General features: G+C 44.6%; 1 protein-coding gene across 3 annotated transcripts in view; it reads left to right on the top strand.

Annotated features, from left to right (window-relative positions):
• Nucleotides 1-25706, top strand: part of FAM219A (family with sequence similarity 219 member A) — a 99312-nt gene that overhangs the window by 43100 nt on the left and 30506 nt on the right. For all 3 annotated transcript variants that reach the window (XM_075410566.1, XM_075410565.1, XM_075410567.1), the window contains exon 2: nt 11451-11550. In XM_075410566.1, the coding sequence (XP_075266681.1) occupies nt 11451-11550 (100 nt within the window). The remainder of the gene's footprint in view (nt 1-11450; nt 11551-25706) is intronic.

Genomic DNA, 25706 nt, shown 5'->3' on the forward strand with positions numbered 1-25706 from the left:
TTTCCTTGTGCCGCTAAATGGTGTGTGCTTGCCTTTATTTCAGACAGCTCCTGCCAAGTACAGTTTACCTCAGTGTTTAAGGTATGCTCTGGTCTTTGCTCCGCCCGCTGTGCTATGTGAAAGAGAACAGTGCTAAATATCTTCAGATGCTCTCAAGGGAAGGCCGGGAATGCAGCTGGCATTTTGTGTGGCACTGACTTCTAAGCTCAATGTGGTAAAACGCTGACTATGCTTGTCACTTCCCCTCCGCAGCATCTGGCAACGCTGGGGCTGTCGGATACCTTGCTAAGCCCAGCCCCAGCGGGTAGCGTGGGGCTGGTGGGCTCTGCAGGACCTTTGCAGTGCATAAACTGCAACCCTGCAATAACCGAGGGAATCGGGAGCAAGCTTAGGAAGTAGGGGAGACAGTGAGAGAGCGGTTGCTTCTGGGAATAAAAATAGTTTTTTATTCAGGGACCTCAATTTTGCACTTTTTTTGGGGACTGGGAGGGGGAAAAGCATCCCTGCCCTTTGGAGATAGAATAATTTATAAGCCCCTTTTATAAAAATTAGCTATTTCCCTTTAAGTCAGCTCCTCTGCCTTCATCTTGGCTTCCCTGATTAGTCATGTAATGAGGATATTTCTAATACAAATGTGTCAGGGGAGAAGGGAGCCAAACACTGCTTTGTCAGAGGAGAATCTGTATCCCCCCGGATGCTAATTAGTCACGGAGATGCAGGCGTGGGGGGCGGGGGCGAGGCAAGCTCTTATTTTAGAAGCTGAAATAATTTGTGCCCTCGCAATTTCTCGCGTAAGGCTGGAAAGCCGTGCCAAGGTAGAAAGCAACTTGAGATCTCCCTCGGCTTTCGCATCCCCACCCTTCAGATGTGTTTGCCATGGTGCTGCTCCTGCTGCTGTTTGTGGGGTTATTTCTGTCACAAGCTTGGTTAAACAGAAACTCTCTCCTTATAAATATGGAAAGCTGATGACTGAGCTCTCCATCTCTTGGGACAAGTTGAAGTTGTGCTAAAGAGAAAAGGGCTGCTGAGCACTCAGCTTTGTGGCTTTGTTTTCTCTGCTAGTGGAGAGAAAACGGTAAGGTTTTAACGCTGGGATCCACCTTTGCAGGATGGGGTAGTTACCTCTCAGGTTGTGCTCATGGCAAAGTGCTGAAGACTTTGGACTGGTGGCCACGCAGGGCATGGCAAGGTGAGGACAAGAGCAGTCCTCCCTACCCTGTGCTGCCCTCTCAAAGCCACTATCATTACCCACCAAGACCCAGGCTGAACCCATCAGCCTGGGTGGTGGGATCAGGAGACAGCATGGGTTCGGTATGAAAGTATGGGCTGTGGCAGAGTCCCCTGCTCCGTCCAGGCTAAGCTAGTGTCCACCCCTGAAATCACCACTTGTCTGCAGTGCGACAGATAGTCTTGGTGCGTGAACCTTGGACAGCTGCACATCCTTTGGGTTGTGTTGAAAGAGTCTTATGTTTTTAGATTTGTTGAAGAGCTTTGAATGCCACTGGACATCCATTATTATTCCTGAGATATCTCTGGAAACCTCCATCCCAGAGTGTTGGCCCCCACAGTGCTTCTTCAGAGCTTTGTTTGGATCCTGCTTACAGCCTGACTCCTTTCCTCAGAAGAAGCATCCCTACTTCCTGGGACCACAAGTAGCTTTGATCTTGGACACGTGCAAGGGTATCTGCTCTTCGCTCAACATCCTGACTGCACTTACTGTGCAGCATTCCCAGGTCTTCAGCTTCCCCAGAAAGCAGGGTGCTGAGTCCTTGAGATTTCCATACTGGTGACTTAACTCTTTCTGAGCCAGTTTAGGCTGAGTACCTGAACGGACATGCAGTGATTCCCTGCTGAAGGCACTTACAAGATCCATCCATGCCCTTGGTTGTGAGTGCAGGCTGAGTAAAGTGCAGGTGTACAAACCAGGCTTGTACAGACAGCAGACACCCTGCTCAGGGTGCCTGGGGTTGAAGGCAATACATAGACCTGGCAAACGTGCAGTAGGTATGCAATGGAGAGGGCATCCTGTGGGTTCAACATGAATCCAGAGGCTGAAAAAAAGTTCTGCAGTCTGCACACATCTCTTGCATTACAGAAACCTCTGACATCAAGCTGACACTTGGCAGGTATCGTTGTCCATTGCGCGGGTCTTGTCATTGACTTGGGACCTCAGCTGGAGAGCCTGCAGAGCCAAACACTCCTGCCTTCTGATAGAAGGGGAATTTACTAGGTGCAGGAGAAAGGCAGGATAAAAAATGATTGTTGGAGAAGGGGTGAACAGGAGAAGCAATCAAATGGCTCAGAAAAGGATCTGAGGGATTGGATTAAAGGTGCCAGGGGTATTCCAGGAGCAAAACGCAAGACCTCATTTGTCTTACATGTATAGGAGTTGAACATGTGAAAATCAGATGTCTTTCTTTAAAAAAGGGTCCTAACTGCTGACTGGAAAAGAACAAGTGGCCCTAGAGGTGTGCTAGTAACAGCTGTGACATTGAACCACTGATTGGAGCCCTTGCTTTGTTGAAAGGTATGAATGTGGAGCTGTCCCAGCTTCTCCTGCTGCTGTTCTTAGAGCTAGGGGCTCTGAAAGCTTAGTAACATCATATTTGCCACACTGGGTCCAGTCCATGGCCTATGAAAGTGATTATCCAATCTCCAGGACGTTGGAGGGAACTTAGATCACTGGAACAGGACTCTCTTACTGCCTTCTGTATTGTGCTGGGACTTTTTTGTCAGCATATATCATTTCTGCAGTATCTGCCAGAACCAGACATCATTTTTAGTGTTTCCTTTAGGCAAACTTTGGTCTGATCTTTCATGCACAGCTGGAACAGCCTAGCTGCATGTGGAGAGGATCTGTAAACCATTCTGTATCTGCCCGTGACCATGGCATTTCAGCAGTGATGGCACCGTTTGTCTTGCGTTTGCTCAGCCCATTTCTCTGGGTGTTGGGGTTGTCCATGGGAAGGAAACACAGTTCCTCTCTGCCACATGGGAGAGTCTCCGGTCATGTTCATTTCGGGCGGAAAACTCTCTCTGAAAATAGACTTCTCCTCTTGGTGAGGCTCCTGTAAAGCCTTGAAGGAGTCAAGATGGGACGAACCTTTGAAAGAAGGCCTAAACACTAACCAGTGAGCGCAATTTCAGTCACTGAAAGATCCTGCTGTGGTCCCTTGTGGGCAGCAGTAGGGCTGTGCAGAGTACTGCCATTTTCTGTAGGATCTGGCTACAGCATGTAGCCAAGAGCCAGGACTCCTGTTCTTGCCTCTGCCCTCAGAACACACTGTGACCTTGGCTCTGACACGTTTCTCAATTTTTAGTGACTTTGAGGGGATCCTCCCTTGTGAGTCGAGGTTTAAAGAGCAATTGTAAAGTTAATTGGAGGTTTTTGAGATCCTGGTTTGGACAGATGCCAGTTGCTAAACTAACTCTCACAATAGTTACCAAGGAATTTGTGGTGCTTTATTGCCTTAAATACTCATGTCTCATGTTGCACCTCAGAGTTGTGGCTGTGTAATCAGAGGTAGAAAAGGAAAGGTGTGATGTCCTCAAGTATATATCCTTTGCAAGGAAGGAAATGTTTTGATATTGAAGCATCCTGAAAACATACCCCAGTGAATAGCTGGCTTTACATAGTTATTGCATACCAGCCACTTGGCAAATGCTGCAGGCAGTGGGGAGTGCGGTGTGGCATTTCTCTAATTTACAATATTAGTGATCCAATTTAAGTCATGTAATGTTAGCACAAGATACCAAACCTCTAAATGCATGTGATAATAGTGAGGGCTTATGTGCGTGAGAAGAGCTTGGAGGGAAATGCGGTGTTCGGTGTACTCTAACGTGATTGAAAGGAAAGGACCGGGGGCTGCTTGTGCTGCTGGTTTCTCGGAGGGAAATCTTAACAGAAATCATGTAACTTCTCCTATTTTTCTCCCTTGTCCCTCAGATGCTTTCCCAAAGTATTTGGTCTATTTACTGAATTGGTGCTTCCTCTGTTACCATAGACTCCCAGAATTAGTCATACATCATCATCTAAAAAAAGAGACTTTTTTCTCTGTACTGCAAATGTCATTTTTGATTAGGAAAACAGAGCTCCGAAACATCTTGTTCCCTTTCCACAGCTTATGCCTTTCTGTTTGCTGCGTTTTGTTCAGCTTGAATGTGGCCGTCGGGCAGACCCTTTGCAGCCGAGGCTCCAAGGGAGTGTTTCAGCACAAACACTGTGGCACACACAGGCAGACTGGCACTTCTCTTCTGCCCCCATTTGAAATAAAGCAAAGATCCAAACTTGTCGTTACCTGCTAGTGAGCTGAGCTACCCCAGCTGCAGGTATACATAGTAAAAAGATATTTCAGTTGATGTTCTGGTTCAATGTCATTAATATGATTTGATGTTTTAATTATGCAGCAATATTAACACTGCTGGCTTTTCAACTGCTGAAAGAAAAAGACTTCAAATACCACTTTGTCTTACAGTTATAAATTAATCAGGTTCAAAATCTGGATCTTGTAGTGGATCTTGCAGGCCTAATTTGCTACTGTTAAATAAGATGTGTTCAGCAGTTGCTCAGAAAAGAAGAACAGCAATGTTGTAACTGGTGCATTGGCGAGCTAGTAGAAAGTCAATAAACAGTTGTTTGTTGCTTTGCTGAAACTGAGTCAGTAGGTTTCAAAATGTATTTCAGTGCATCAGTTGCTGTGTCACCAAAATGCCATTTATTTTCACTTTGGCACGGGGTGGTGATGCTGGGATGAGTGGTTAGTGCTCTGGATCCAGCAGCGTGCGTGTCACATGTTGATGAAAAATGACAACCACATCTTCCTGGGAGCCTTCTGCTTTGGTCACAGTGTGATTCTGGAGTTCCTTCAGTGAGACTGTGAGACTTGGAAAAAAGGTGGTTTTCTTCAGCTCAGCCAGAGAGAAGGTGAAGGCCAGCCATGGTCCTTGGCAGTGAGTAGGGGAGTTTGGAGAGCCCCCAGTTCCCAGGATAAACTGGTGTTCTGCCTGAAAGAGTTCAGCTTAGAAGCAGACTCCTCTCTTCTGAAAACAGATGGGGGAAAAGGACCTATAAAGATCAGGGATCTTACCAGCTTGCACCAAACCCAGGTCAGGCTGCCCCAAAACCGAATCAGCTCTGTTGACTTTGTCTGAAAAATGTGTTTCTAACCTGGACTTGCAACAGCAGTTACACAACTTTGTCACAAATGATGGCTCCTTAGCCTTACCTTTACAGTTTTCTCTGATATTTCCTTGCAACCCTGATGCAAGTTAAGGTAATCATTTCTTATTCTGGTGATCAGAAACATGGAAAAAAAAACACTATTCCCTTTTTCTCTGTGGCAGCCCTTTCTGTATCTGAAGATGACTATTGTATCTCTCCTTAGTCTTCCCCTTTCTTCTCTAAATAACCTCATTCTTCCAGTGTTCCTGGATGGTTGTAGCTTCTAGCTTTTATCTGTAGGACTGCTGAGGGGATTACATCTTCCTTGAAATAATGGGCTCCAAAATTGTGTGTTTAAGCTGAAGCCTGAGGGATGTGGAGGAGAACATGAGAGAGTCTTTTGTGAGGTTTGCAGGTTCCATTCCTGCCATGCATCCCCCTGTGACGTTTCCTTTCTCTTGCTGAACATGCTATTACTGACCATTCTTCATCTGTATGGTGGATTCGTCTTGATTCACTATAAATCTCACAGCCTTTGAGCCTCTTCTTTTATGCTGTTGCTCACATAGACCGGCTATGCACATCTTGCTTTGCAGTGATTTTTTTTAAGCACTTTATGTTCATAGATATTTCATGTCTATGTTGTGGTGGTACCTGGAGGCTGCAGAGTTCTGTTGCCCAAAACGCTGTGAGATCGTGATTTACATACCTACCTGTACACATCAGTCCCCTCAGCAGAAGCCTGCTGCCTGCAGCTGCATTTCTCAGGATAACCTCGTGCAGTACAGCTTGGGGCAGAGTGAATGTGCAAGCAGCAAAGGATTTTCTGTTCCTAGGACAGAGAGACTGAAGGCGTAAATATTTATTAGCAGGAGCAATGTTCTAGCCCCAGGGTCTGAGATGACAATATGGGAATAGTAGAGACTATTCAGCGACCCAAATGTACCCCTGTATTTGGGGTGCATGTGGTTTCTCACTTGTTTTTCTGCTCACAAAGTCAGTCTTTCATGCACCGAACTTCTGTCAAATTTTCCAGACTCAGTGTTTGATGTGGAAAAGAAGCAAAACACTTGGGCTTGTCCTTTCTTCTTAGCATTTGTGTGCAATGTGTGATCCACATGGGCAGCTTCAGAAAGCGGAATTCCGCTGAGCTGCAAGTGCTCACTGTAGGCTGTCACACATGTGTTGGTACTGAGACTTCCACTATCTTTAAGTGGGACAGAAGACAGCAAGCACATCATCAGCTGGTACAGGAGAAAGACAAAGGTAGTTGGATGATGCTCCTGAGCAGTCAGCTCATACTGATTCAGCTAATGATGATCAGACCAAAGGCTTTGAACTGTGAAGAGAAGTGTAAAGCCCTGTGTATTGGGTCTTTCCTTGAGATTAGAGGGTAAGGGCAATCATGCCCTATGCTTTTATCAAAAAGTAGAGCTGCTTTAATGATCACAGAATTTCCCAGAGACAGCAGAGGGAAGAACATTTTCTTAGGGCTGTAAAAATGACTGATGTTTAGGGTTGGGCAGTGTGGGCAGATAGAGACATCTCGGTTTCCAGCTGTTTTTAAGGGGCAGCTGAAGGCCGCAAAAACTGCGTGTGCCCGTTCCCTTCCACATGCACCAAGGTCCCAAAGGATTTGCAGAGTGGAAAGCAGAGGCTTGTTAGGCGTGCAAGATGTCAGAAGTGTTCACTGTGAAGGAAGGCAAAGGAAGCTGCATTTTCCAAGGTGCTGCAAGGGTGTGTTTGTACCTTGCCCCATTGCTTAGGGTGTAACTGCACACTATGCTGGCCATCTGGGGCCGTTTCACCCCTGCAGTAAGTGTGCAGTACTGGGAGAGGTAGACAGTAAGAGTAAAGGCTATTGACCTGGTGCATTATGGCAGATGTTGTGTTTCTTGCTAAGTACTGCGAAAAGGAAAGGGGAGATTTAAAAAAAAAAAGAAAAAGAATAAAAACCTTCCTGAGCATGCCATCTTCCTTAAACCCGTGGTTTCAGCTTCCCTCTGTGCCCCTGTATACCAAAGACTCACAGCAGTCCTGCTCCATGAAGGTTCACTGGAACTAATTTCTGATGTTCAGAATTGGCACATGGTACACACCATAGGACATGGCTTTACCTAGCAGAAGGGCACTTTTCAAGGTCCATTGTGTTGAGCCTATAGAAAAAAACAAACTAGTAAGGAACCACCCCACCATTCAAATGCTGCAGTTGTGCGTGCCCAATTAAGGTGTGAGCACGTGGGGAGAAAACTTTGATTAACTCTGGCCCCAGTGAAATGTTTATGTAGTGGCCTGATTGAATGGTTTTTTTTCCCTGGGAGTGAAGACACAAGGAGGCCTCAGGAACAAAAAAAAACCTTAAATGTGTTAAATTCCCATAGCCATTTAGAGCCCCTGCAGCCACATGTCAGCACTTGCCTTTTGATTGGGAGTGTTGCGTTCTCCCCAGTGAGCAGAGAGGAATCACATCATCTGGTCTGGGACCAGTCACACCACGTAGCTGAGATTTTGACATTGGGGTCGGAGCTGAATGCATTGCTTTAGGGAGGCTTGTAGAAAAGGACAAAATCACCAAGTGAATTCCAGTAGCAAAAGCCTGCGGTGAGTCTCAGTGTGCTCGTAGGCATTCACAAGCAAAACATTAATTAGTCAAGTAAATGTTTCTCTGGGTGGATGAGCTATGTAGAGAGAAATGCACCTGTTCAGTATGCACAGAAGCAAAGTGTGTTCGTGCAAAGAAGCAGCTCCAGCCAAGCTGCCGTGGGAACGCTGTTGTTCTCTCAGCCAGGATTGTTACTATGGAGTCCTGTGCATTGCTGCAGAACGTATATGAAATGGTGGATGGGAAATATGACAGTGCCTTGGCACTCCTGGGCCACATGCGGGCTGGCACTGGGGACGCTGTCTCTGGCCCAAGTCGTTTTCCTCTTGGATCCATTTTACTCTGTGGCCTGGCCTGTGCACGTGGTGGTGGTCACCCGGACTCTGCTGGTGCTTTGTGATCGCTCTGCGCAAGGGTGGGTCTGCTGTGCACCCATAATGTTCCCCTATGGGTCTGCTGTAGAGGTGCCATGCCGCTGCGGCAGAAAAGTGTTGTTCCAAACCTTGGAGATGAATCTCTGGTGTGGGCTGGTGTTACTATGGACTCTGCTGGTGTGTCCATCATTCTTGCCTCCCGTGTCAGAGGCAGGGGTGCAGTCTCCACCAGTTGCCAGGCCTCCGCAGTAGTCAGTTGGGAGAGGGAGACACATCTCCAGGGATGGCTTCATCTCCTTTTAAGATGAGTGTCTAAGGATGGAATGAGTAGCTCTTTGAAAATTGTTTCTGTTATCTCTGGAGGTCTAGGAAGCCTTTTCTGTTTGTTTGGTCTAGAGCCGAGCTTTGAGATTGCTCCAGCTGAGTCCTCTGGTCCAGGACCAGAGTCTGAATCCTCAAAAGCACCTCACAACACTTCTTCCTTCCCTCTGTTCATGCAAATGGATGTCTGATATCACTGGCAGGCTACCGACAAGGAAAAGCTACTGTCAGCACATCAGCTTCTGAGAAAAGTAAGGGCTTGTTTTAAAGAGTTTAAGCATAATTTTGAGTGTGAACCGGAGCTAGTCCGGGTGGCCAGGCACTTTCTCTGCCATGTGAACTTCTGGCTGTGAGTTACATGGCTTTATGCTGGACTGCACCAGTGCAGGAAGCAGTGGCCATTGCACTGTGTCCTTTACCGTAATATGTCTACTCCCTTGCCTTCCTGCAGCCAGCAGGCTGGGGCTCCAAGGATTTGTTTGTGTGCAGTAGTACTAGGAAGCATCCAGCTCTTGGAGTCATGCTCCTTAAAAACAGCTGTATCCTGCCTTTTCCCAGACTGTCAGAGAAAAGATTCTCGTCTGGGAAGCCTGGCCTCAGGTGATGACACCACCTTACACATCCCTCCTGGAGACGTTCTAGCCTCTGTCTGGGAGACAGCCGTGTCCATTCTATTATCTAGCCATTCCCAGCAATATCCTTTCCTACAGCCTGGGTTCTGGTCTAGCCCCTTCAGCTGGACGTGTTGGAGACCGATCCCATGTTACAAGGATACCGCAAGAACTGGTCTTCAGTTGAGATCGTAGAATAGGTTCTGAGACAGAAAATAAAGGTGGCTTGTTCCCCTCCTCCAGCAATCTCTGCCGTGCTTTTGGATTAGGTGAATATCCATTCCACTCATTTTTCTCACCCTTTCCTGAGCCCCTGCTGGCATCCACAGCAGCATATCGTCTGCTGTACAGAGACATACTGAGTTTGTTTCCAGCTGCTGCATGTTAACTGCCACTTGATATCTCATGCTTGTACAAAATAAGGGCAAGCTGATCCCTATTCACCTTCTTACCCTGCTCGGGATTATTTAGGCTTCTCCCAGAGCCCCTGTCCATTGTCTCTCCCTGGCTAAAGAGTCCTGATCTATCTAGCTGGACATCTGATAGAACCTGTCATCCAAGATCTCTTCCTTGAGTGACAGTAGCTAGCTATAGCTCATCATTTTCATGTATAAAGTTGTAATTGTTTTTCTTCCGTGTGCCGTTTCACTTTTAGCTTCATTTAAACTGCTATACTTTTGCCATTCAACTGCTGTATTTTGTCATTTAGTGTGGATTTTTAACTTAAAATGCAGGTCATTCTTCATTTATACTTAACTATGTTAGCCTGGAGACTGGTTGGTTTGTTTGGAACCTGCTCTAACCTGTTTAACCAGTCATTAAACTGCTGCGTTAGAGAAGTGCAGCAATGATTGCATTAGAGGAAAGCAGAAGAAATTCCATTTGGTTCAGGATTATCTATTTAATGTCATTGAATGCAAAGTCTTGTAAGCACCATCCATTTTAAGTACTGTGAAAGTCTACTGGTTAGTGCAAAGGAGCAGAATTTTGATAAAACATTGTAACTCTACATACGTTATTTGACCAGTTTCTGTGAAGATAGAGCCTAATTCAAGAGTCACGTTTTATCTCATAAGCACAGCATATTAAAAAGAAGTAATGTGCACTGCAGAGAGAAGGCAGGTACTGGGGGGGAAGGGACAGTGGCTCACTTAATGATTTATTTACTGAAAGCAAAGAGGGATGGTATCTTGCTTTGAAACTCGGTGACTCTGCCTTGTGTACAGATGTCAGTGACAACTGATGGGTTGTATTTTTATAAGAATTTGTGTAAAAATCACGAAGTCCAGAAATGGAGAGACAGACAATCTAAATTCACCAGTTTGGAATGGTATTTTCGAGTATTTAGTTTTTGATGGTTTGTTCCATTTCTTACAAAGCAATGGTTTCTTCCAATATTGGACCTAATACTGGATGTTTATTTTCCCTGTACAGCTCTACCTGTTACAAATCCAAATGTGCATACACATATATATATATATGTGTATATATATATATATATGCAGGTTCAGTTTAGTTTCTGGCTTCTAAGTGGGAAGAAGTGAACATGTTTGAAAACCAATTTTAATTTTCTCTGTGGTGCTAACTAGAGACATTTCCAGCAGTTTTGAAGTTTGCCGTGAAAGGACTTTAAATTTTTATAGCAGTGGTAGAACTACCTGAATTGGTAGTTTGTCTCTCTCTGAATCCTTTGACGTGCTGTACCACAGAGTACAACACTACCTGGATTAGGCTGTCTGCATGTAGGTGTGATAGAGCGGACTCCGTGTTTGGGGAGCTTTGTTTTTTTGCGGGGATTTCAGTGACAGTGAAAGGTGCTTTGCTGACAGATACTGAAATTAAATCTTTCCAGTTAGCTGCAAAGTAGATCCAGAATGGGAAGTACAGACTTCTTGATCTCTCTCCTAAGAGGAAATGGCGATTTAATTCTCCTACTCAGTCAATCCTCGTTCCTTCTGAGCTGGAGTTTCACACAGGTGGTCATGAGCTTTTCAGTTTAAATCATGAGTTTGACTGGTCTGCTTGGAATTTGGCTGAAACTGTGAATGCATTTCATACAGCACCCCAAAGAGTCATCACGTGAAAATCGTTTGGGGCTACTGCCAGCCCAGGCTGAATTTCAACTGATGACCCACCCTCCACGTTGTATTCCCAGTATCATCCATCATATAAGTCTGGTGTTGAAATCTGGTGTTTCCAGAGGTACTTTAGCATACTAAATGTGCTTCCAAACTTCTGTGTTTTGCCCCTGGGTTTCAGCTGTTCAAAACACGGGCATGTTCTCTGCTCCCTCTGAATGCAGGTGGGGATGGACTTAGCGAAGAGACTGCATAACTTTTAGCTAAACCATTCCATTTTTTTTTCTTCTTCTTTCTTAACAGGATCCAACAGCTGCATCTATTTCGGACAGAGATTGTGATACGAGAGAGGGAGACACTGTAGCCATGAACTATAAGCCGTCCCCACTTCAAGTGAAGTTAGGTGAGTCTTTGCTAATGGAGAGTCAAAAGGCTGAATCCAAGGTCTGGAATACGGTGAGGTGCTCGTGGAATCATGTGCAGATCTCCATGCATGTGGCTGACCACGCCAGCCCAACTCCAACAGCTCACACAGTAGTTGTATCATTGTGATTCTGCTGCTGAGAGAACTGATGTACAAGCATGTAAGGAACCTGTATCTTGGGCTGTGGTAGAGGAGGGAAGGAAGGCATAGCTTTTTAAACCTACAGATTTTTGTCAAGCTAAGATCAAGACTTGGCCAGATATTGAAGATAATATAGAAGGACTGTAAAAACAAGAGAAGACAGAATAACTGCAAGCAAAAGGGAAAGGATCAGAGACTTGGGCCAATACCAGGAAAAGACAGAGCTGTGTTACTGTCAGATGGAGGGCTTGTAGGTCTGTAAAGGTTCACATAAAAACACTTGTGCTATTTCTGAGCAATATTTTTTAAGTTCTGTAAGCAGAATCATCCAGTTAGCACAATATGTTGCTTCCTCACAAGACAAGTGCTTACAAGAGAACAGCAATCCACATGTGGCTGTCCTGCCTACAACACCTGCACCACTATTGTGCCACAGAGCCTCAAGAACCTGATGAAGGACAAGTCAAAGGAACAGTGTGCTTTTTGCTCAGAGCATGGATAAAAACTGAGAATCTAAGTCTGGAAAATTTCCTAATAGGAGCAGGAAGCAGTCCCTTGGTTGTCCTTCACATCAGAACAAATGACATTGAGGGGATGTTGCTGAAGCCGATTGAGGGTGACTACACTGTGTTGGGGAAGGCTGTGAAAGAAGTGGATGGCCACATGTGCAGTGGAATAGCTCTGGTCCCTACCAAGTGAGCGACTGGGGAGGTCAGCACACAGCTATGTTTGAAGAAGGTTTGGGAAAGTTTGGGCATTGGTGTGTGGCTATGAAGAGGTGTTCTAAATAGATAGATTTTACCCAAGGACCTGCATTACTACTGCAAACAGCAGCAAGTTGGTGACATTTATAAGAGAGACCTTGAAGAAACACTGGAAAGAGGCTGAGGAATACTTGTGAAATCTCAAAGCTCTGCCTGAGTATGTAGCAGACCGAATAATCAGACAATCTGGTCATAGTAGTGCAGAAAGCAGTATCCCAGAGTAGACCCAGAAATGGCGAAGGAAAAGAAAGTAGCTGAATAGGCAAGACCTCGCTGCAAGAGTGTCTAGGAAGGAGAAGATTTAAAGCTGGCTGTGCAAAAGCAGCAAGATTATGCAGGAAAGCGGAGGACCTTGAGCTACAGATCCTAGAAGCATAGAATTGTTTAGGTTGGAAGACACCTTCAAGATCATTGAGTCCAACTGCTAACCTAACACTGTCAATTCCACCACTAAACCATGTCCCTAAAGCTCTGCATCTACATGTCTTTAAAATACTTCCAGGGATGGTGACTCCACCACCTCCCTGGGCAGCCTATTCCAATGCTTTACAACTCTTTCAGTGAAGAATTTTTCCGTAATATCCAATCTAAACCTCCCCTGACACAACGTCAGGCCATTTCACCTTGTCCTATTGCCTGTTACTTGGTAGAAGAGACTGACCCCCATCTCACTACAGCCTCCTTTCAGGTAGTGTTCTCCTTTTATCCAGATTGAACAACCCCAGTTCCCTCGGCTGCTCCTCCTAAGACTTGTGTGATAGAAGAATGTGATAGAAATACGAGCCAAGTGCATTGGAGCAGTAGACCTGTCTTGCAATCACAGTCATGAATACTCTAAAACCAGTGGCTGCTTCTCAGAAGAAGGCAGGGAGCAGCAGTATGTGTTAATGACAGCACAACTCACAGTTTGGTAAAATATTATCACTGCCAGCATGCTATGTGCCACCAGGATCCTTTTTCACTGCCAAGAGCGTTCTGTAATGTTGTTAGAGAAATAATTACTACTGCAATAGTTGTTTTGGATAATTTAACGTCAGGAATCAAGTTGTAGAGTAGTTGATACTATTACTGGTAAGTCTGAGATATTCTTGCATTTCTAGGCAATAAAAATATCCTCCTGAGATTTGCTAATGTGACAGGATATGACACTGTTTTAGACTTGGCTTTGGTAAGTCATGAGGACATTGTAGGAGATCTGATAGTAGGAAGTAGAATTGGATTCAGGGATGACAAATTCAATTCACACGAATTAAATGAAAAGGTAATTTGAGGTAGATCTGTAACAAACCTCAGTTTTATAAACTAAGTGCTTACACAAAGCCAGTAGATTGAGAAACCCGGGAACTCAAAACGCACCAGACAGTGTTGAAGGAGAAAGTATCAGAAGAAGGGACATTGCTAATGGAGTTCTCCAAAACAGTCATTTCATTTATACGTTCATTGAAGACTTTGACTCAAAAAGCAGGAGTCAGCAAAGAAAATGTAGTCATAGCATATTTGGGAGACATCAGTACAACAAAGACTCAGAAATACCATGGAGAAAAAACATGAAAACTGGAATAATAGAAATGAGAAAAATATGACAGAAGATACTCAGTCTGCTGTAAACTGGAGTTTACCAACTGGAGGTGACTAAAGAAGAGGAAGCCTATTATGTTAGTTGATTGCAAGGTGACTAGTTATTAAAATGGACTAATACATGAAAATACACCATAGTCGCACTTCTGCAGAATTTACCACCTTTTTTCTGAAGATCAGATACAATAGAATGATTGGTCTTTCTGCCAGGACTTCTGGGTTTCCACACAGGGAAATTTTTGTTTCATTTAGCCACTGCTGAATGCTACTATCCATCAGTAAAGAGGCAAAAGGAGGTATTGGAAGAGTCTGAACAATTTTTGCAGTAGATAGAGGTGTACCATTGCCAGGACCTCCTTTCCAGCTAGTGCTCCTGCCCAGTAAATACTCGGTGCTGACCGCAATATGCTTATGAGGGTAATAGTGAGTGAAACCTACCTACTTAAAAGGAATTGTCTTGCAAGACTGACAAGCATCTTCCTGCCTGGTCTCCAGAGAGAAGTCTGCTCAAACACCTCTCTTGCCCTGTGGAAACAGCACGTCTCTTTCATTAGGGTGAACACGTATCTAGTGGCATTTGGATTGACTCTTTACTCTTAGCCATACCCAGATTAACTCTAGGTTACCTGGGGCAAAATGAGACTAACAGTATTGTCTGTAGCCAGTGTAACATGCCTTTAATCCACTTCATCTGCTGCTGCTGTTATTCTTAAAGTCTGCCCAGCCTTTACAATTTTCATGTAGTGTAGTGGCTCACATCACCCAGCTCTGGCCCCTGTTCCTCCAACAAGATTTTTTTGTCTCTTCTGCATTAAACTTGTCAGGATTTGGATTGTTTTTTTAATCTCTTTAAGGCTAGACAAAGTTAAGGCAGTATATAAATGTTTAATAGCTTAACTGAGAGAGCTATTGTTGGGCATGGTAGCAACTTGGGTTTTCATCCTGTTGCAGGATTTCTATATGGATAGTGGCATTTTTCACTGTTAAACCGGAATCAATTGTTCGAATGTCAAATGCTCTGATGGAAGGTTGATAAATGTTGTTTTTCCCTCTGTGAAGACTCATATATAAATCTGTCATATGTGCTTGCTGGAAACTTGATTCAAGTGAGCTCAATTAAATACCAACCCAGCATGAATATAACTTTTGCTTCTAGAGCCCACAGTGATTGAAGTGTGACAGAAGCAGTGTGCTGTGCTGCACGCACTGAACACAAGATTTATCCCGCTGCGTGAATGGTCTTTGTTGTTTCTCCCCCTCTGAATAAATACGTTTGGCCACGTGTTTGCTGGGGGGTCAGTTAGGTACAAGAAAAGCTTCACAGGTGGCTTATACTTCTAGTGACTTCCTAAAGGTTCCACCTGGTTTATAAGTGGACAGTAAAACATTTAGCTTGCTGCTGAGGCCACATCAAAAAAGAGGAGAACCTCACACCAAGGGGAAGTAACATCTTCCAGTTCATGTAGTTCATCATCTTAAACCCTTATTGCTATTATATCCATATTAATTATGTGTTTCTTACTTTTCTAAGACTCCCACTTTGTCTTTCTGTCAGGAACTGCAAGGCTCAGCCACGCTTCTTCCTTTCTTTCAACTCACTTGATAAGGAGGCTCCCAACAGCATGGGGAGGGGGGCTGGGTGTACATTAGTGCTTAGGAGATGTGCCCAGCCCATCCTTATTAGGAGGCATATCCAGATGGAGCACATACCACAAGCCTTTTGAAAACAGAAGAAAGTTGTGATAAGGAGAGAGGGAGGAACGGAATAATCCCCAAATGTAAATCTCAGGGGTTGCATATCCACTGGAAGGCAACGGAGCCTCCTGGGACGAGATATTATTTTAATGAAGCTTATGCCATCTGTTTTTCTGTTATGCATTTTTAATTTCCCTTCTCTGCACTGAAATCCCCATCCAGACAGTCTGTCTGTCTTGCCCAGCAGTCAACGACGTGACAGTTTGTGTTAAAACAGAATGGGCAACGTGGTGATTGGTTGGAGTGCTGCAGCCACAGTGGTGATGAGGGATAGTGCAGTGGCATCTTCATCGGCGCATCCACCACACCAGGAGCTTGGTAGTAAATCTCCCGCATCCCCGTCTGCAGATGAGTGTGTGGAAGAGAGGCAGACAGACAGAGACACTCAGAGCAGCCTTGATCCCTCCAGGATACCTGTTGTCTTAGGTGTAAGCACCTCCTCTCCTTGGACCAGATAGAGAAGAAGGCACTGGTTTTGGAAGGTTGCTCAGTGGTGTCTAAAAGTATGTGAAAAATCAGTGTCTAAGCTAAGCAAACTGTGTCCCACCTTAAGACTGAGTGACTTACATGTGGATGAGGTCTCCTGCTGTATGACCAAGAGGAAACCTCTCGATGTTCATGTTGATGCAGGCTTCAAAGTGTTTATGGTTTTTATTTTAGATTTGCTTTGCAAAGCTTCTTGTAAAAAAAAAAAAATGACCTGAATTGCAAATGTAGCAGATAATTTTCCTGCTTTCCTAGCTACTGTTTTGTTCCCCTCCCAGCTTAGATCCCGTGCTGGTGTTTATCTTGGTACCAAAAAGCACAGTGGCTCATACTAGTCAGCCTGGTAAGAGCAGCAAGTATTGCAAAGTCGCCTGTGGTGTAAGCTGCTGTAGCTCAAGCATATAATCCACCAGCCACTCACTGAGGTGATGGCCCAACTCTTGAGTTGTGAATAAAGCAAAACCTAGTGTAACCCACTCGTGTGAGGATAAAATTTTTAACACATAGCGAGGCCTGAGCCAAGCAGATGGCTTGGGGAGAGGCAAAGGAAGTCTTGGTAGGAGAGGTCATGCTCTGACAAATAACCATAGTGCTCATCCTCCAAGGATAGATCTCAGATGAGACCACCGAGGCTTCTTGTCTGCTTCTGCTTCTCCTTTATCAGTCCCACCTCTCCGCCTTAGGATGTATACATATCTGAAGATTTTACTTGGTCACAGCAGAGGAGTTCATCTCTCTGTCCAATTAGGTGCATCCACTTCCAGGCATTAAATTATTTTACTTGTGCTATTGGATTAATTCTTGCTTTTTAACAAACAAGATTCTCAAAAACCTCAAGCAAGTAACTGGAATGATGTTTGCTTATAGCAAGCAACTCTGGTAGGGGTAAAACAGCCGCAAAAACCCTGTTGTGAGGAAATATAGCATGTTGTTCCCTGGTGTGCTTGACTTGGATAAAACTGAGAGTCTGATTTATGACTGGGCCCCATCTTGGTGGAGGTTGAACTGAACAGAGGAGATAATCCATGTGGGGACAGAGGCTAATGACACATCTGTGGTGTTATCTCCTGCCTTCCAGCCTGCTGCTGTGCATTCATGGCAGATACCAAATTGCTCTACAACGAGGGAGGAGTAGCACTGGAAATATCAGTCAGTGAGCTGAGAACTACAAAGCCCTCTGGGTTCAACATAACAGAATTGGTGCATTTCAGGTTGAAACTTTACAGAAGGTCTGTAATCCCAATAAAGGACAGACTGCCCTTATCTCCCCATGTGGCTCCTGAGACTGATCTTTCAATTGGTGTAGTTATTTAACCCTCTCTCCTAGGGTTGCGTGTAGGTTCGCAGCTTGTTTCAAAGCATCTCCATCAAAGAGCCACTAAGTGCACAGAGGAGCATCATATCCCAGTGCTGTTCAGAAGGATGCCATGCTCAGAGATTCCCTTCCAGGGCTGCTCTGGCCGCAGGTCAAGATAAAAAGCTGGTGCTGGGAGATGCAGTCCCAAACAGAGCAGGCAGCAAGCATCTTGTGTAGGCTGAATGGCTGGGTACCTGCCCGCATCTGTGGCTGCTTTTCTGCATCATCTCTTCCCAGTCTGCTTCACAACTTATGACTTCCAAGCTTATCATACAGAAAACAGAAAAATAAGGGGAGGTTGTAGTAGACTGGACAAATCAATGCTATTAGTGTATGCTTTTGTCAGTACCTCAAGTACTGTACTATTCCCAGTTGCTCTTCTGTAACAAGGTGATTAATGTTAATTAGGTATAGCAGCTGTTAGTTCTGGGAAAAAGCTCTGTAGGTAAATTAGGGAAACATTTTATATAAAAAAGCTGTAACTCTTAAGCTCGGTCCCCGGGTTCCATCTCTATTGACAAAACCGCAGATTTCCATATCCATAACTGTTTGCGTGGCGACCTCAAGTGACATCATTACCTTAAGTGCACAAAGCCATTTTCCTCTCCTGGGAGGACCCATTTCCTCGAACACAGTCTGTACTTTGTACAAGGGGGATGAGTAATGTGGAAGCCAGAGTGCAGTGGCAATATAGCACTGCTATTGAATTTCTTCATGAAGATAGAAGTGCAGCCTACCACTTCGAGGTCTGCTGGGACTTGGGAGGAATTTATTTAAACATTATTTCATGTGTTATTACTCTTTCCGTTTATAAGAGAAATTGTGTACGCAGATTTATTGTGGCATGCTTCCTGTAGGATATCTCCAGGCTCTTTTTGGAGGGGCTGGAGAGTCAACAGCTGCATCACATTAAGGGCAGTAAGGCTGTCTGCAGACAGAGCAGCAAAGATGAGGGCAGAAAAACAGTTGTGACAGGCATATGATTGCAGATTAGTTAGAGGAGACATAGATGGGCAGAACGGAAGAGGAGCGCGAGACATTCTGGCTGACACAGGCTCAGGTAAACAGTAAAGCCATTAAGAGAAACTGGAACAGAGCAATTCACCGAAGTTCAGCAGAGAGCTCTGGGCAGGAGGGAGGGTGTGCATGGGTGAGACAGAGGGAAGGGGGGTAGCAGTCAGCAAATCTCAGGAGCAAAGCATGAGCACATGAATTAGGAGCATGATGTTGCACGAGGTTCACCAGATGAGCCTAGTCTTTCTGTCACTGCGATTTGCTTGATTTCTTATGCCACCCCACCAGGGCTTTACACACCTTTCCCAGCCCTCCACCATCATACCGGGACAAGTTACTGGGTACCCATGCACCTCGCAAGCGGATAGACACACACTCACTCACATCTTGGGTTGCACACACCACTCTTGGCCAATGCACCTTCAGATAAAAAGTCATGAAGGAGGAGGCTGTAAGGTAGCTGAATCCTTTTATTGGGTGTTATCTGGCCATCCTTCAGCCGCTCCAAATGTTTACACCACCTACAGGTCTGATAGTCTAGGAAAGAGAGCTAATACTGGAGATCTGCTTCTACAGAAATTGTTTTACTCTGTAACAAGAATGGGCCAAAGCATGTGGTGTCCAAGTGGGGGTTTTGTTCCTGAAGCAGTAGACCAGAGCTACAAATTACAGGTTCTCTTCTTTGCCCTGACCCACCATAATCTGTCACCTCAAATATGGGAAGCAGCTCAGAGCATTGTGAGGCAAAACTAATTCAGCAAGTTACTGAGATTCTGTGATAGAAGGAAGGAAAAATTTGGTAATTGAAGTAGTGATAAGAATAACAACTACCTGGTCTAGCAAAGCCTAACGCCAGCAGGCAGCACCACAGCAGTGAAAGGGACGTGGTGTTCTGTGGTCTCGTTACACAGTACCTATTACTCTCATCACTGCTTTCTGTGAAGTACATAGAGACCTGGTTTAAAAGAGAGTGATGTCCCTGAAGGTGATTTGCACCTTGTTCCTGACATTAAAAAGTCTAACACCAGCCGAGTTGACAAGGCTGCCTGCTCAGGTGTTGGCATCTTTAACAAAATCAACACAGAAGAGGGCAATAGTACTGTTTTCTGGGTTCTCAGAGCCCTGTGTCCTAAAATGTAGGTTCCACCTGATCCTCTGGCCCACCACAGGGAAACATTTCCCCACTTCTGAATTACCCAGGTGTTACTATTTCCATAATTTCTGCTGATGTCGTGGTAGGTAGATGAGTTTCTGCGTAACGTTGAAGAGAAGCAAGTAGACCCCAGTGCAATGAATGTAAACTGCCTCCAGAAGGGACCACAGCATCCACAGATGGTATTGGATGAGGCATTTTTTTGAAGTGTTTGATTTATTAATGATGAGCCTTAACCTGTAGCCGATGGTTAATTGAATTAGTTCTGACTGTTCAGTAATGTGGCCTCCCCCTTTGCTTTCTCTGTGCTGCACACTCAGCTCTTAACCGGGAAAGGTTACTGTCTGCTGATTGAGTGTTGGGGCTAAAATGCTCCGTCAGCAGATCAGACTCTATTAAGTAGAAATAGCACACACTTCTCAGAGGGAAGGGATTTGTGCTCCTGTAGGAAGTTCACTGCAATTCTTGTTTTTTAACTGCTATCCTTATGCACAGAGGATGCTCACAGAACCCTGAAAACTTCATGTCACTTCCCTGAGATCTTAAAGGATCCTTTGGAGACTGAGAGCTCAGAAAAACACACAAACTTTGGTGTGCTGCAGCAGGAGAGCAGAATAGATGAGGATTTTGTCAGTATTGTGTGTCCTGTCAAGCAGGGTCCTTGTCAGGTGAGGGTACCATGGTGGTCTTGGATGCAGACCTCAGCTGAGCAGGAACAGCGAAACATCCAGGGAGCCCCTCTCCCCTGAGCCTGGGGACAGCCTTGGCTCCAGGTATAGCAGACAGTGTTACTCCCAGCTGTGCGTGGCGGAGCCTCGTGGGCCAGGCCCAGCAAGTGATGCAGCTGAAGCATCGCCTGTGTGACCAAGCTCTTGGTGTAGCAGTTAGGGAAAAGCACCACATGAAATGGTGGGAAGAGGTAGGATAGAAGCAGCAGCAAGAAACTAAGCACAATTTTTACCCAGTTAACAGCAGACTTCATCATGTCCATCAGTTTTGGTTCAGAGGTCTGGGGAACAGCAGTTCCCAAAAGCTGGGGCAGCAGAAAAGAAACCACGGAGGTTTCTTCTGCAGTTCTTCATGGAGGGAGGACAGATTGAAGCGGGTTGTGGAGCAATATGGGCCTACACTGGGCACACACAAAAAAGTCTGTTGCCTAGGTTAGCAGACTGGTAGAAGCAACTCTACTGCAGCTTCAGCTGTTCTCAGCGTCTCATCTTGGGGTCAGAAATACCACCAGATTCTTTACACCAACCAACACCAGTGCTTTACAGAGAAGTTTTAGGAACAGGAATTAAGCTGCAGTGGAGATGGTGGGACTAGTTGTGCAAAGAGGCTTCTGGATCTTGCAGGTCCTGGCTGGGACTAAGAGGGAGCTTTGCCGGTTCCCTGACTACCGCTTCACCCCTGGCAGTACTGAGGCAGTGGCCTCTCCAGGAAATACCACAGCCCGTACCAGTTGTAGCCTTTCTACTCTGCTGTGTGCAGGCCTTCTGGCACCTCTCCTCCTTCTCTTTCAAACCGCAAGCATTTGGCACAGCTCTTTTCTTGTTCCACTTGGCAGTCATTCTCTATAAAGTAGGTCTCACTGAAGAAAAATAAAGCTGTTTTTATAGATGCCACATATTTACCAAGATGAGATTTTATTTAAGAAGTTCCAAAGTCACAGCAGTAATTGGACCCTCTGATCCTATTTCTCCATTTGTTAAACAATACTGTCATTCAAAAAGCTTTAATTACTGCCTGAATCATGGCTGAATAGCTTGTGCTGAGGGTATGCATTTATTGCATCATTCGTGGAAGTGAGGCGTCACAGTCTGGTACTGTGCAAATAGCTGTAGTTCCCTTTTTGAAACTTCTTCCAGAAGGACAATGGGGAATTGTTCATCAGACTTTAAAACATTTGAGCATTCCCCAAACCCTCTTTCTGAATTAACCTATAGAAAAAGCATGCCCCATAGGCAACTATTGCATCCTTTCTCCAAGTCCGATTACAAGGGGACAGGGGGGTGAGAAGTACGTTCTTGGCAGACAGATCCAAGTCTTCATTTGCTCAAAGAATCATCTCCAGCTTCTGCTGTGTAACCATTGCAATCTGTTTGCCTCCAGCCCTGCTGTTCTCTCCACTCTGCTTTGCAAACTGCTGCTCTCCCAGGCTTCCTCTCACTTCCCATGTCAGTGAAATCATCCAGCCTCACTTTTTAAGACTGCACAGCTGAGCCATTGCCTCTCACTGACTCCTGTCTTCCACTTCATGTCCTTTTCACCTGTGAACTCTGCCCAAATTTTTTCTTTCTTTTTCTTTTTTTGACTTTGTTTTTCCTCTCACTGCTTACCTTGAGAAGAGCTTGAATTTATTCAGCCTAAGCCATTGTGAATGGGGAACTGTAGCACAATAAAATAAAACCTCTGCAGGGTTTTAAGGCAATTCTGCTGTAAACTCAAAACCATCATGTGATGTTTGCTACAACTTAGACTTTTTTTACCTTCTGCTCTACATGCCAAACAATCCCCACTTTTTCCAAACAACCTATATACCCTTTTTTTGGCTCCCTGCTGTGGTATTGGTACAGTCAAGTCGGCATGTGTTGATGTCTTCTGGAGGAATGATGCAGTTCTGTCTAGCTCAGTAGTCTGAAGCTCACATGCTTAGAAGTGCTTTCTGCCATGTGTAAACAGTGAGCTGGCTATGAGAAGAAAATTAAATCACACCAGGTGCGTCAGAGCTGTAGGCTGTTGGCAGCCCCTCGGCTGCAACAGAGCTCCCAAGTAACACCAGCAGCTCCATGCCAGAAAACAGCCCATCTCCGTCCCCCATCACTGCCCGGCCCAAAAGGAAGAGCAGATTTTCAACAAAGAAAGATTTGCTATGATTTATTTTAAATAGTGGATATAGGACTACGAACTTGAGAAAAGAGATGAATAGTACAAATGAGGCAAGTGTACTTTGTATAACTTCATCTGAGAAACCGTATTTGACACATTAAATGACACTGTGCTAAAAATATGTCTGGAATAAGGCTAGTATATTTAATATTTAAAGTGATGCTGTCAGCCGTGATTTCAGTCCAGAATGGAGGCCACTTTTAAAATTAAGATTTTCAGGTTTTCCATACATTTTTTAAAGAAAATGCAAGTATCTTGGGTTTAAAGTCCCTAGTAAACCCTAGTCCTATTTTTGTTTGTTTGTTTTAGACACTGAAGTAATGAAACAGCCATGCCTACTTTAGCTACAGACTTTCAGCCAGAACATGGAAGTTCAAATCCTTTTTCTGCCTGAAGGTTTTAACTACCAGGCTGAAATGTGGCTTTAAGCAACCTCTGATCTGTGGGGCAAGAGGTGAAGCAAAATGTGAAAGCAAAACTTTGACATAGTTATTTCTGTGCAGGGAGATGTTGTGTTTTTAGTTCCTCCCAGCTCACATGGCCGACTCACTTCTGCCATTGTGCAGAAGAGCGACTGATACACAGCAGTCCTTGTGTTTGGCTTTGGATCCTTTGGACAGTGCTTTGAGTTTTGCTGTCCTTCATTGAAAGGGGATGATCGGCAATACAAAGAGGTGATCTTAGCTCCTTTGTTGACAATGTTCTTCTTTCTGTCTGCAGTTAAACATTCATGGGTATCCAGGAGTTTCCGGTTCCCTAGAAGGTAGTGTCATGACCCCGTTAGAAAAGGCTGTAGCTGCTTTGGGTCTCATTAACTAGGTGAATTGAAGCATCTCCAGGGGGTCTACAGGACATTCATTTGACCTAGAACCACGCTGTCATCTCCTCATCTTCAGGGCAGGGCAAAGAGAGAAAGGGAAAAGGGCACGAGTAAAGGGGGAAAATACAGTGCCAGCTGTCTGCATGTATCTGGTGATGACCCTGAGGTGGGAGATGACCAGGATAATCTGGAGACTTGTAAGAAGAGTGGAAAAGCTTCATGTGAAACTTCCTCCATGCTAGTGAGGAGTGAGATCAACATGCCGGACTTGGCATGTAGCATCTAATGGGCACTTAATTCCCAACCTGTTTATTTTCTCACCTTGATCACCTTAAGGAAAGCCTTTTTCACCATGAAGACAGTCAAGAACTGGAAAGCTTTTCCCAGGGAGGTAGTGTTATCTCCATCCTTGAAGGTTTTGAAAACCTAACTGAATAGAGCTCTGAACAGTGCAGTCTGACCACATAGCTGATCCTGTCTGGAGCAGGACGTTGGGCTAGGAAGCTCCTGAGGTCCTTTCTGACTTGAAGTATCCTGTGATCCTGTTCCTAGTTAGGACTCCAGTTATTTTTCTAGATGCCGTATACTTTCTACTCAGTGCTGAAAAAGCCTATCTAAGTCCTATCTAATTATTCTCTTGGCTTCCCAACACAAATATGGTAGGATCTGCAGAGGTAGGCTTAGGTAACTTGCATGCACTGGCACAAAGCAGTCCGATTCCATAAGCACTGGTATGTCCACTGGTAAACAAGAGAAACCCAATTGCTACCTGATTTTCACTCCATTACAAATGTTCTTATTTTTAAATTTTAAGTATTGCTCTCTGTTCTTTCTCTTTAATTTACCAAATCTCCTTGATTGTCCAGTGATTTAACTTAAGAACATATTAAAACTGATTTTCTCCTTTGTTTGTATCTCTTAGTGACTCAGAGCACAGACAGGGAGTTTTGTTCTTTTACAGATGTGTTTCCTAACTTGCATTTTATCTGTGGTTCTCAGTGCTGAGTGATCTTTTAATACCAGCAAGCAGGTGATTTCTTGTACCCACTATATCCTAGCAAAACAAGGATACTCACGGAGTGTAGCAATGGAATATTACAAAGCAGAACAAAATTCAAGGTGGTTGTGCACATGTTCATGTGAGGTGCAGCACAGGTGACAATCAAGCAGCTGCTAAGGTGGCTGTGCAATACTCTCATTTCGTAGACCAGTTTGAGCTCTTTGCATTGGTGATGTCTCAGCCAGACTTTGGTAAAGGCCCTTATATGTTAGATTGGCAGAGGGATTTTTTTCTGCTGTATATGGATTTTTTTAAGGGGACTTTGCAGAAAAGATCATGACCTAGAAGCTGGCTGTCACACACAAATCCCTACCTGCTGCATGCCACCAGTAATTATGAGAAAGAACGGAAGGAAAAAAAAAGTGAATGAATCTTCCCATCCAATGTTATTTCCTGTTTGCTTCCCATGCATTTTTTGTGTAGGGCAAGGAAATGGATTTTAAACAGAGAAAGTTAAAATCCATCTTGGAGAATGAGGTCTACTATTTTAATAACTTGGAAAACACAGTTTTGATGTTCTCATGAGGATTTTAGGGCAGGAGTGGAGGCAGTGCGCAGGTGTTCAAGACTGTTACAGGTGTGGAGGTTGCTTTGGGAAAAAATAAATGCTGTTCTGAAGCAAACTGATGTGTTGTCTGTGGCCCAGAAGAAATAAATTCTCTTTGATGGTCTTGGCATTTGTAACTAAGAGATGCTTATGAAAAGCTGATTGTTACATCTAACAAGGTTACAGAACAATACTAAAACTTTTCAAAGGTGGGATACAACAAAAAAGCAACTTGTCAGACCTCGTAGACCAGTTTTATAATCCAGAGGCAGAATCACGGAATTATGAAAAATTAAGCAGAGAATATTTGAGGTTCTGAAACTGAAGATCCATGAGTACATTTCATCCAGTCCTTCACCTCAACAAGTAGTTTACTCTGGCTTCCTGAGTACTCATCATGTAGTTAGTGCTTAAGAGGAACCCTAGCAGTGTTTAACAAACGGGGCTGTTGAAAGGCTGAGTACTCCGAGCTGTGCTCTGTGGAGGAAATGGGGTGATGTTAGGTGGAAGGAAAAGGTAGGTGGTGGCATGAGGTGATTTGTCAACAGACACCGTTGTAAAACCTGTTCTTTGG

The sequence above is a fragment of the Opisthocomus hoazin genome, chromosome Z (assembly GCF_030867145.1).
Source record: "Opisthocomus hoazin isolate bOpiHoa1 chromosome Z, bOpiHoa1.hap1, whole genome shotgun sequence".
Lineage (NCBI taxonomy): Eukaryota > Metazoa > Chordata > Aves > Opisthocomiformes > Opisthocomidae > Opisthocomus > Opisthocomus hoazin.